Here is a 13,576-nt window from a genome sequence, read left to right on the forward strand (position 1 = left end):
TTATCAGTCATTCCATGGACTGGTTTGATACAGTTCTCCATGCTGCCCTATCCTTTGCTAACCGAGCTCGATAGCTGCAGTCGCTTAAGTGTGGCCAGTATCCAGTATTCAGGAGATAGTAGGTTCGAACCCCACTGTTGGCAGCCCTGAAGATGGTTTTCCGTGGATTCCCATTTTCACACTAGGCAAAATTAATTAAGGCCATGGCCACTTCCTTCCCAGTCCTAGCCCTTTCCTGTCCCATCATCGCCATAAGGCATATCTGTGTCGGTGCGACATAAATCCAATATGACATAGATGTTGATTCCATAGGGAATCTGAAATATTTGTCCTGAATGAGTAAATTTATAATACCAATATAAATGGTCCGTCATTGGACATTATAAATTTTCCAGCTAACTCATTCTTGGTTGCCAGCGTTTCGCCCTCGTGTGCTAGGGTGGGCTCATCAGTTGGTACCTAGCACACCTACCAATACGCTGGCTAGTGCATACCGTGGAGGCCACTGCGTAGGCTAACTGGAGCCACCGGCAGTGCCAATGCACTAAGAGACTTTGTCTCATTATCAAAAATTGATGCCTGCTTGGCCATCAGATGACATAGATGTTGATTCCATAGGGAATCTGAAATATTTGTCCTGAATGAGTAAATTTATAATACCAATATAAATGGTCCGTCATTGGACATTATAAATTTTCCAGCTAACTCATTCTTGGTTGCCAGCGTTTCGCCCTCGTGTGCTAGGGTGGGCTCATCAGTTGGTACCTAGCACACCTACCCACATACCCATAGCCAGCATATTGGTAGGTGTGCTAGGTACCAACTGATGAGCCCACCCTAGCACACGAGGGCAAAACGCTGGCAACCAAGAATGAGTTAGCTGGAAAATTTATAATGTCCAATGACGGACCATTTATATTGGTATTATAAATTTACTCATTCAGGACAAATATTTCAGATTCCCTATGGAATCAACATCTATGTCATCTGATGGCCAAGCAGGCATCAATTTTTGATAATGAGACAAAGTCTCTTAGTGCATTGGCACTGCCGGTGGCTCCAGTTAGCCTACGCAGTGGCCTCCACGGTATGCACTAGCCAGCGTATTGGTAGGTGTGCTAGGTACCAACTGATGAGCCCACCCTAGCACACGAGGGCGAAACGCTGGCAACCAAGAATGAGTTAGCTGGAAAATTTATAATGTCCAATGACGGACCATTTATATTGGTATTATAAATCCAATAGCAAAAAAAGTATCCTTTGCTATTCTTTGTAATTACTCCATCCTACATCTACTCTAATCTGTTCGTCATATTCACCCCTTGGTCTACCCTACCATTCTTACTGCCTACACCTCCATCAAAAACTAAGTGTGTGCTAACATTCTATCTCTTCTTCTAATCAAATTTAGCCAAATCATTGTTCTCTTACAAATCAATTCAGTATCTCTTCATTAATGATTCAATCTAATCGCTTCACCTTCAATGTTCTTCTGCAACACTGTATTTTAAGAGCTACTACTCTCTTTTATTCAGAGCTAGTTATTGTCCATGTTTCCCTTCCACACAATGCCATGCAACGGATGAAATTTTCAAAAATGTCTTTTTAATTTGTACATCAATTTGAAATGAGCAAATTTTGTTTCTTAAGAAAGGCTCTTTGCTTGTGCTAGTCTGCATTTAATGTCATCCTTACTTCTGCCATCATTAGTTTTTACCAAAGTAACAATATTCATCTACTTGGTCTAAGTCTTCATTTCCTAATCTAATATTTCCTGCATCATCTCACTTCATTTCAATTCATTTACTATATTTTTGGATGTATTTATTTTTATCTTGTGCTCTATCTCCAAAACTGAGTCCAAGTCATTCAGTAATTTCTCTAGATTTTCTTGAGACTCAGATAAAATATCATTGGCTAATCTCAGAGATTTGATTTCTCTTCCTTGGATTATGATTCCTTTTCCAAATTTCTGTTTGATTCCCTTTACCACCTGTTCTATATAAACTTTGAAAAACTGAACAAGTTGGCCATGCTGTTAGAGATGCGCAGCTGTGAGCTTGCATTCGGAAGACAGTGGATTCAAACCCCACTGTTAACAGCCCTGTAGATGGTTCTCCATGGTTTCCCATTTTCACACCAGGCAAATGTTGGGGCTGTACCTTAATTGCTAGTGGCTTTACGTTGCACTGACACAGATAGGTCTTATGGCGACGATGGGATAGGAAAGACCTAGGAGTTGGAAGAAAGCGGCCATGGCCTTAATTAAGGTATAGCCCCAGCATTTGCCTGATGTGAAAATGGGAAACCACGGAAAACCATTTTCAGGGCTGTCAACAGTGGGGTTCGAACCCACTATCTCCCAGATGCAAGCTCACAGCCGCGCGCCTCTAACCGCTCGGCCAACTCGCCCGGTGTACCTTAATTAAGGCCACAGCCACTTCCTTCCCTCTCCTAGACCTTTCCTATCCCATCGTCACCATGAAACTTATCTGTGTCGGTGCAACGTAAAGCCAATGTAGAAAAAGAAACATCGAAAAGGAGAGGAGACAAACTGCAGCCCTGTCTCACTCCTTTCTGGATTGTTGCTTCATTTTCATAGCCCTAAATTCTTATGACTGCATGCTCATTTTTGTACAGAGGAGTGTTTTGAAAACATTGCAAACTTTGGGCTGGAAAGACTTGAGAGTAGGGAGATGAGCTGCTCAACTAAGTGGTATGTTCTGAGCTGACAGTGAAGAGATGATGTTGAATGATATTAGTAGATGAATAAGCTTGAATGGAGCTTTTAAAGGTAGGAAAGATCATAATATGAAGATAAAGTTGGAATTCAAATGGACAAATTAAGACAAATATTTATAGGAAGAGGTATTAGAGATTGGAAAAAATGATCAAGGGAAATGTTTGATAAATTGCAAATTCTTGGAAATCATTGAAGAAAAGCCTAGGTAAACAAATGATAAGGAATCTGCCACCTGGGCGAAAGCCTTAATTGCAAATCAGTGATGATGGATTGATTTAAAAAATCTCTTTGAACTTCTACATATATATTCTTAGAACATTAAACCATTATCTAAATTAGTCTTTAATAAATATGGAATGAGGTACTGAATGGAGACAATCTTGCTTGCCTGAACTTTTCAGAATGATATGATCGCTTTCAAGAAGTTAATAATATTTTGCAGCTTGTCTTATACATCAGAGTAAGAAAGTATTATTTGTGAAAAGTACCTTAATTGTCTGTTATATTATTAAAACTAAAATAAAAATGGTTTTGTTATCCAATTCCAGGATATTATATATGCGTGCACATTTGTAAAGCAAAAATCAATGCTGTATAGTGCTGTTCTAATACTTGCTTGATAGAATGGCCTCATAACTTATAAATAAACTTTATACAAGAATAACAATTTGCACAACTTAATGACAGTAATGTAAATTATATGTCATTATTGTTACTCTGATCAATTGATCGTCAGTTTATTTTAAAATACTTTTTATTACATATGTATTATAAAGTAGTTTCTAATATTTCTAATATTTTTTACAGACGCTAGTGCGACGCCTTGGAGATGAAGGTCGAGATATTTTAGATTCAGATTTTGGCATGGATCGTCTAGCTGTTCCAAGGCATGATGCCCTACTTAAGAGAGAAGGTACCGGTAAAAATTATGTATTTTTTTTAAATATGGAAGTTGCATTTAATGTACCAAATTATTTAATTCAACCTATGAAATGCTTAAAATGTTTGTGTTTTGGAAAGCAGATTCCTACCTCCTATAAAATAAAATGTCTTTTCATTCTGTGAAGCTGATTTATAGAGAGTACATTACATACCCGCCGGGCTGAGTGGCTCAGACGGTTAAGGCACTGGCCTTCTAACCCCAACTTGGCAGGTTCGATCCTGGCTCAGTCCGGTGGTATTTGAAGGTGCTCAAATACGACAGCCTTGTGTCGGTAGATTTACTTGCACGTAAAAGAACTCCTGCAGAACTAAATTCCGGCACCTTGGCGTCTCCAGAGACCGTAAAAGTAATTAGTGGGACGTAAAGCCAATAACATTATTATTATTATTATTATTATTATTATTATTATTATTATTATTATTATTATTATTATTATTATTATTACATTACATACTGATGAAGAAATCAGGATTCATATTCTTTCATAAATAAGTTAATAAAAATGGTGGTACAACATGCTTTGGAATCTCTCAACAGTCTCACTGGAGAGATCACATTTGATAACAGACTCACCTCATTGAAATAAACTAGTCTATTAATGCTAGCTGGAGTACAGTGAGAGGACATGCACTAGGAGCTTGTTGAGGATTGTAAATAGACAGTGCCCTGCCATCTACCAGGGAGTTTAAGAACTATTCATGTACAGACATATATGTATCGATTGTATGTATTGAGTGTTGAGTGAATAACGAAATAAATGTATTGAAAGTGTGCTTGGTGTGTCATGTTTTGTCCCCTAATATTTTGGTGCCGAAACCCGGGAGTGACTGTTACAATACATGATGCGGTTGTACGAGAAGACAGACGACAACCTCCAGGAATTTGGACGACCTCGTAGCAAGGGAAGTGTTGAAAATGACGATTGTGTAACCAGCCACTCCAGACACCATGAGCACGTCACCACAGAGCTAAGTCGCATGGGCTTATATTTGGGACATATAATTTACAGATTAATTGGAAATAATGCATGATTGCAAATATAATAGAAAAATCGCTATTGCTTAAAGGTAATGCATCACAACAAGACAAAACATTTATATTAACAAAAGCATGATGCCAGTGATATCTAGTAGCAGTGAGATATTCTAACAAGCATACTGATTTCCATCAGACACTAGCGCCTAAGACGACTACAAGACGAACGTTACAGATTTAGCACCATCTGTCACCTATTCACTGTACTGTAATTTCAGTCAATGATCTTCATCTGACGGCTACTGAGCATACTACTGCTGCTAGCCTTCACTGTTGCTTCATCCCTCTCACGACAACTACCCTCTTCTTCTAGCGAGCAGGTAGTGAAAGGAATTACAGCCAGCCACCACTTTTCTTTACTGCTTAAAATATTCCAGCTGACCAGTACACCATGACAGAAGACAAGCCTGATTTACAACTGAGGAATTTGAAAAGGAAAAGGACAACTTCAGGGCACTGCTAACTAAACTTAGCACTACAGTTAACGAGGCTACTGTGGACACAGTAATTGATTACGAATACAGTAGCATAAGACTTGAAGATACACTAGATAATCTCATCACCCGGACTCTGCTATTCACAACATTTTATCCGACGAAGAATACAAAACTGATGCCACTAAGTTTGAAGAGTACATTGACACAGCCCAGGGAGCAATTCTTGAAGCAAAATGTGCGATCGAAGAGAGACTTTCCTCATCGGTCGCCAGTTTGCACCTCACTCCAGTCACTCCAGCAGTACCAACACAGCAACCCTTTACACATACCGTGAAACTCCCTGTCATCAGATAAGAGCCATTTTCTGGAGACGTAGAGAAGTGGTCCCGCTTTTGGGAGCAGTTCCAGTCATCAGTAGGCAGCAACCCTTCAATCTCTAGTATCGACAAACATGTCTTCCTCCGCGGGTACCTAGAGGATGAACCTAAGGTTTTGGTTGACGGAATACCGATAACTGGCGACACATACGAGGAGACAAAATGGATTCTAGTTTCATGATACGCAGACAAGAACCGTATAATCCAGGCTCATCTGGATTATCTCAAAGCCCTGAAACTGATATCACACGCTTCTCCCGATGCATTAAATAGCAATTACATTGAGTGTAACAGACGCATACAGGCATGACGAGCATTAGGGGAAAAGGTTGACGACTACAGACAGATGCTAGCTCTCAAAATATTATGTACATTTCCGGAGGATATCGTCCACTAGTGGATCATATATTCTAAGAGAGAAATTATCACAGACAGTCATATAACAAAACTTATGGAATTCTTGAATGACGAGGTGGAAGGTGCCATGACCTCCTACAAAATTAGAGGAGACTGTACCTTTTCAGACACATTCGCACCCACAGCTGCTACGCTTCATGTGAATTCAAAATCGAAGGCAACGGACAGAAGAACGAAGAAGGGACAATCAGCATTCTGCGTATTCTGCGAGTCACGAGTCCACTGGGCACAAGACTGTTCCAAGGTGTCCAACATTGAGGAACACATTGATAAGTTACGAGCTGCTAATCGATGCTTCTTGTGTCAATCAATCAATACTGATCTGCATTTAGGGCAGTCGCCCAGGTGGCAGATTCCCTATCTGTTGCTTTCCTAGCCTTTTCCGAAATGATTTCAAAGAAATTGGAAATTTATTGAACTTCTCCCTTGGTAAGTTATTCCAATCCCTAACTCCCCTTCCTATAAATGAATATTTGCCCCAGTTTGTCCTCTTGAATTCCAACTTTATCTTCATATTGTGATCTTTCCTACTTTTATAGACGCCATTCAAACCTATTCGTCTACTAATGTCATTCCACGCCATCTCTCCGCTGACAGCTCGGAACATACCACTTAGTCGAGCAGCTCATCTTCTTTCTCTCAATTCTTCCCAACCCAAACATTGCAACATTTTTGTAACGCTACTCTTTTGTCGGAAATCACCCAGAACAAATCGAGCTGCTTTTCTTTGGATTTTTTCCAGTTCTTGAATCAGGTAATCCTGGTGAGGGTCCCATACACTGGAACCATACTCTAGTTGGGGTCTTACCAGAGACTTATATGCACTCTCCTTTACATCCTTACTACAACCCCTAAACACCCTCATAACCATGTGCAGAGATCGGTACCCTTTATTTACAATCCCATTTATGTGATTACCCCAGTGAAGATCTTTCCTCAAGCGAGGGCACAATACAAAAGGTTGCAGCAAAAGAAGCAAAGTAGCTTGCTCAAAATGCAAAAAATCCCATCATGAGTCAATCTGCAACAAAGAACAGGAAGTTTCAGTGGGAAAAATTGACGTAGAATTACCTCACTTCACACATCTCTAGACTGCCAGTATTTGGATCACGGGCCCGACTGGGTTGAAGAAACATATACCAAGCTCGATAGCTGCAGTCGCTTAAGTGCGGCCAGTATCCAGTATTCGGGAGATAGTAGGTTCGAACCCCACTGTCGGCAGCCCTGAAAATGTTTTCCGTGGTTTCCCATTTTCACACCAGGCAAATGCTGGGGCTGTACCTTAATTAAGGCCACGGCCGCTTCCTTCCCACTCCTAGCCCTTCCCTGTCCCATCGTCGCCATGAGACCTATCTGTGTCGGTGCGACATAAAAGCAACTAGAAGAAACATACACGTTGCCTATTCGACGCAGGAAGCCAATCCAGCTTCATCAGCATGGAACTGGTAAGTCAATTAAAGCTACGCATCATGGGACACAAGGCTATAACCGTTACAGGGTTTGAATCAACTCATTCTACATCCAGAAATCATCATCTCATACAGTTCAGCATTAGTGGAGTTTGGACAAACGCTACAGTAAACCTCTCAGCATTTGAAAGCGAGAACACGTACTCACCACATCCAGATGTCCCACATGATGTCCAGTCCTTACCGCGAATTAGAAAGCTGCAGCTTGCAGATCCCAATGATGACGGACATGACCATCCTATTGAAATCCTAATAGGTGGAGATCAATATTGGAAGGTGATGAAAGATGATGAACTGATTCGCCTTTCAAGTTCTGTAGTGCTCCTTCCTTTGATATTCGGTTGGGTTTTAAGTGGCAAAAAATCTGGTATCACTGTAAACCATGTCGCTGTGAGTCACGTGCACTTCAACGATAAATCTACAGCATTGGACCATGAAATTCACCGCTTCTGAGACCTGGAGACCTTGGGAATTAAGGAACAGCAGGAGCATTCACTAACAAGGAAGGACGCTACCACTCTACAAGATTTTCGTGACATGTACCGAACAGAAGACGGATGGAGTGTGGTTTATTTGATTAGAAAGGAAGACGCATGCCCGTCTTCAAACCGCTGCAATGTAGAAAAGCGTTTCAAAACACTTCAACGAAAACTTAATGGCAGTTCCGAGTTCCGCGAAATGTACCACTCTCTAATGATAGACTACATTGAGAGAGGGCACGTTGAGTTGATCAACACTCAGGACACTACAGACGACATCATCTACCTTCCTCATCACGCAGTGAAGAAAGAGAGACATGGAACAACCAAATGGAGGATTGTCTTTGACGCTTAATCCTACAAGAAGGATTCACCATCCCTCAATGATTTTCTGGAGTCAGGGCTAATCTCTTGCCTGAAATACTGTTGACACTGATCCGTTTTCGGATGCTTCAGCGGGCGATCATCAGGGGCAGTACTCAAGCATTTTTGCAATTGTCCTTGGACAAGAGTGACAGGAACTTAACCAGGTTCTTCTGGTTTCATGCCGAGAAGGATGAAAAGGGAACTTGGTGTACAACAGATGACATAATCATGTACAGATTCATTCGTTTACCATTTGGTCTCACATGAAGTCCCTTTCTCCTTTCTGGTACCCTATGTGAACTGGCTATCATGTTCAGTGATAAATTACCCACGGCCGCGGAACTACTTAACAAGAGTACATTTATGGACGCCTTCACCGCGAGTTCCGAAGACAACAATGAGGCTATAACCTTGTACTACGAGATGACAGCACTGTTGCGGCAGATACACCTACCATTGGCAAAGTGGGCTATAAACTCTGTGTCACTCAAAGATACATGGAAGGCAGAAGGGCAGGAAATCAAACAGGAAACCACAGTTCTGGGCGTCAGTTGGGACACCGAATCTGACTCACTGCTCTTCGACCATCGCAACGTCACTGACAGGCTACAAGACGAACCCGCTACAAAGAGACAGGTGCTTCACACTATGTCCAGATTTTACGATCTTCTTGGCTTCCTCTCTGCAGTATCCGTCATGGGAAAAATCCTTTTTCCAGGACACGTGGTTTCTTGACATATTTCCTGTGGCTCCTTCAGGAGCATAGGGCTTTGATGAATTTTTGCCAGCGGACTCTGCTGCGGGCCATCCGACGTAGTTCTCCCCAGGTTTTTCCTGCGTTACCTGTTTCGTGCTAAAGGTCGTCAGCTTTTTGTCCGTCTGGCTATTTCTCATCTCTGTTTCTTTAATAGGTTTATTTAAGAGCTTACGAGTTATTGGCCCATAAACTCCGAGTGCCTTGGTGGGGCTGCCACCGTAAGGCCAAGGCACTGGCCCTTACATGGATGTTGGTGTATATACTGAAGAAAGAGCATTTCCTCTCCTCTTCTTAACAAGGTATACTTCGGTTATACCACTGGTACTCGGTCGCCATTTAACCAATCTGTGATAACAGGGAGCATGGCGAGAAGGTTGGGTTTGACATTTGGCTGAGAGAGTCTGTGTATTGCGTATCATCAGCCCTTGCTCCCCAGGACACGTGGTGTAGGGGCATAAAATGGGATGATATTCTTCCCTCAGTCTTCACAGCAAGGTGGCAAATTTGGATTTCAAGCCTATCTCACTTGTCAGTCATAACGGTCCCTCGTTGGCTAGGAATGTCGAACACAAGAGGCTTCTCAGGTTCATATTTTCTGCCACGCATCCAAGAGGGCTTACGGAGCTGTGTTGTATGTGAGAACCCAACTCAACGACAATATTATGGTTCGTCTGCCATGCAGTAAAAACAGAGTGTCACCAGTAAAGAAAGTGATGCTGCCAAGACTGGAGCTACTGGCTGCCTTGATGGGTTTACACTTATTAAAATATTTCTCTAAGTCAACTGGATATGACATCAAAAATGCAACGATGTGGAGCGACTCTATGGTAGCACTGGGTTGGATACGCAGTGACCCCAATCGCTGGAAGACGTTTGTCTGCAACCGTGTCACGGAAATTCAAGAATATCTGACTCCAGCTCAGTGGCGTCATTGTCCCATGAGTAGTAACCCAGCAGATCTCGTGTCACGTGGAATATCACCGCAAGAAATACAGTCTTCCATGATGTGATGGCAGGGACCACCATGGCTCATCGAACATGCAGGTATTTGGCCTCCCAACGTTTTCCCAGAGGATTCACTTCCAGAAATCTGAAAGAAAGACCAGCAGGTGCTAACGATGAGTACCTGGCAACCTCCCATCAGCACCTCAAAATACAGTTCTTACTGGAAGGTGTTACACATGATGGCGTGGATTTTACGTTTCATCCATAATGCAAGACACTCGGAGAAACTCACCGGCCATCTGACCGCACACGAATTGAAAGCTGCAAGACTGTGTTGGGTCCAAATGTCCCAGCAAAAGAGCTTTACCACCAAGTACAACGCAGTGAATGACCAAAGAGAACTCCCAGGAAGATTTAAAATTGGACGCTTCAATCCCTTCCTACAGGATGGCCTCATACGACTAGGAGGACGCCTCCGGTATGCAGAATTGACTCAGGAGGAGAACCACCCTCTCCTTCTCAATGGTTCCCATTCATTTGTGAAACTGCTGATAAAACAGACCCATATATGCCTACATCATTTGGAAGATAGGATAGTATTATCAGAGCTAGATAAGGAACTTTGGGTTCTCAAGGCAAGACAGTCAATCAAGGTCATTCACAGATGTTTACAATGCAAAATTGCCAAGAACGACCGAGGACATGAAATAGAAGCTCCTTTGCCAGCTGCTCGTGTGCAGCTCACAGAACCATTCGCCGCCACGGGTGTTGATTTCGCCAGCCAACTTTATACCAAGGTAGGAAGCCGGCCACAGAAATCTTACATCGTCCTCTTCACGTTTACTACAACAAGAGTTCTGCACTTTCAACTAGCATCAGACATGAGCACAGAGAAGCTTCTAATGGTGTTTAGATGGTTCTGTGGTAGAAGAGGAGTAACACATACTATCTACTCTGACAACACGAAGACGTCCCAGGCAGCTAATAAGGAACTGGCCATTTGCACCCAACTGTTCACTAGTCCACTCACGAGCCAGCACTTCGCTTACTTTCAGATCTCCTGGAAGTTCATTGCTCCACGAGCGGCTTGGTGGGGAGGGTGGTGGGAAAGGATGGTCGGAACAACCGAACGGTGCCTGAGGAAAGTGTTGGGATGGTTGCACGTTGATGAAGAGACACTTACAACCTTACTGGTGGAAATAGAAGCCGCCCTAAACTCTCGACCTATTATTCAAGATGGCACCGAGACACTGACACCAAGCCATTTTTTTTAATGGTGAAGAACTGATGACGTTTCCCACTGCTCCAGAGCCCAGTATCCTTAAAGACCTCAGAAGGGAAGTGAGACTCAGACAAAAGCTACGTGTGGACTTCCTGAAGAGATGGAAGAAGGAGTATCTTCTCGATCTCAGGAGCTACGTGAAGTCCAGAGCCCAAAAGGAAGATTGACAAAGTGCAGAGTAAGAGACGTTGTGCTTCTTCAAGATGATACGTGACCAAGGCATATGTGGCGGAGAGCTTGCATCACCGAGAGAAGCAGATAATTTTTGTTGTGATCGTTCTTTAATTAAAGTATCTAACCTTCCCCATTTAGTTCTCAATCCACTATCTTCAAAGAGTTTTTTTAGGCCTTCCAACTCTAGAAGTGGATGGAACCAAACTATCTGTTTGAAGATTAGATAGTGCAAATTTATGCACTTCTTCAGAAATATGTAAATCTTTTGCTAGCCAATTGGGATTTTTCTTTAAAAACCTGTCTTTCATTCTATAACTTTGTTTCCATCACTCTTAAAATTTGTATTTGAATGCACTCACTGTCAATTTAAGGCATCATAAAACAAGTGAAGAGCTGTCCTCAATGTTCATCTTAGATAACACATAATCTACTAGCTCGTTTCATCTCCATTTCTTGTCTCACAACACTTCACACAGCTTGCGATGAATTATTACGGGTTGAGTTGGAGCTCGCACCACTGCAGAAAAGTTACTTTCCTAAGAAATATGCAAGAAATTGGCACATACTGAGACATTAGCCTTAATATTCATGAATTCCTATACATTATGGTACAAGAACGCAGGGAGGAATGTTCAGATATGTTTTTATACCACTATGTAAATATTGTAATTAGAATTTCATGCACCATTCACATGACACAAGTCATTGGCATACAATAATTATGAAAATGTTATATTTCAACAAAATTAATATGAAGTTTCATACCTGTAGCTTCCTTTCCCATATTTCAAACATTCACTATCGTCCAATGATAATACATTAGCGACCAGATCACTGCTAAAACACAACCAGCAGTAAGCCAGACAACCTCTTCTAGGAAGGGGAGATAAAGCGTGTTATTTGTAGTCACATCTGTGTATATGTCATCACTAAGGTTGAAATTCATTAGCCCTAGTTATCTGTCTACAGCAGGGCCTCTCAAACACCCAAAATCTCATGCGTGCAGATCGAGGCGCAAGAGCTCCGTGCACTGTGCATCGGTGCTGCTCGGCTCGCCTCGCTTCGGACCAACGCTTCGTCTCTGGGCTACTCGGCTAAGCTTGGCTCAACTCAGGTCGGATTTGGAGCATTACGGAGCAAGTGGGGAAGAGGGAGACAGGGGGAACGAGCAAAACAGGCATAAGGAGAGAGAGAATAAGCGCTATTGCTCCAAATTGAGGAATGGGGGGTCTGCACTCTGGTCAACCAAGCAAAGTTGTCTTTTGCACCGTGCACAGTGCATGCACCACGAGCATGCACCCTGAGAGGCCCTGGTCTACAGTTTGGGAAGGAAGAAAAAGTGACAAGATTTTTTTTTTTTAATTTTGTCGCAGTACGTTAGAGTTCTAGCTCAAGAATTTGTAACCAAAATAAATTGGCTTATGAAATGAAATAATTATTTTATTAAACACAGAATGATATGTATTGCCATATCAAAAAGACATTGTCATTTATGTCACAGACTGAAGAAAAATCCTCCCTTTAGCAACTTCGTGCTGCTTACAGGTGTACCTATAATAGCCAAGGAGACCTTCTGGGCAACACTTGATGAGAAAACCCATTAAAGTGCCTGCAGAAGATTTTCTCATGTTTGCCAGTGATATAAGTTAATTCATAGACATAGGGAGGAATCGTAAGTTATAAACTTCATGTTTGACCCATATTGAATTGTGATCACAATAGTAACCATTATATCTGAATGGTCCACCTTTTCAATACCTTTGTTTTGTAATGATTACATTACATTTGTTGTGATAGTGGGACTAGTTTCGGCCTTGACTGGCCATCATCAGCCATAAGACAAATTTGACAAAAACATCCAATGATACTGTACTAAAATAAATGTACATTCATACACTAAATTACATTAAAAGGCATCCACAGGTCAACTGTAATGGACATTATACAAACACTTAAGTATAAAATAAAATTGAAATAGGAATTATTTTCTGTATGAGATCAAAGAGTCCTTGGATACATGTATTGTATATGATGTTACAAATTTGTTTCTTAGTGCTTAAGGATAAAACAATCCTTAGAAATTGGGTAATCCTAAGTCTCAAATGTATTAAATGGTTCTTCTTTTTGAAAGTCGTCAAATGATGAAACAACA

General features: G+C 41.6%; 1 protein-coding gene across 1 annotated transcript in view; it reads left to right on the forward strand.

Annotated features, from left to right (window-relative positions):
• GABA-B-R2 (gamma-aminobutyric acid type B receptor subunit 2) overlaps positions 1–13,576 on the forward strand; it is an 853,882-nt gene that overhangs the window by 804,976 nt on the left and 35,330 nt on the right. Inside the window, exon 13 of the mRNA XM_067139049.2 lies at positions 3,551–3,656. Coding sequence (XP_066995150.2) covers positions 3,551–3,656 — 106 coding nt within the window. The remainder of the gene's footprint in view (positions 1–3,550; positions 3,657–13,576) is intronic.

The sequence above is a fragment of the Anabrus simplex genome, chromosome 2 (assembly GCF_040414725.1).
Source record: "Anabrus simplex isolate iqAnaSimp1 chromosome 2, ASM4041472v1, whole genome shotgun sequence".
In the NCBI taxonomy this organism is placed as follows: domain Eukaryota; kingdom Metazoa; phylum Arthropoda; class Insecta; order Orthoptera; family Tettigoniidae; genus Anabrus; species Anabrus simplex.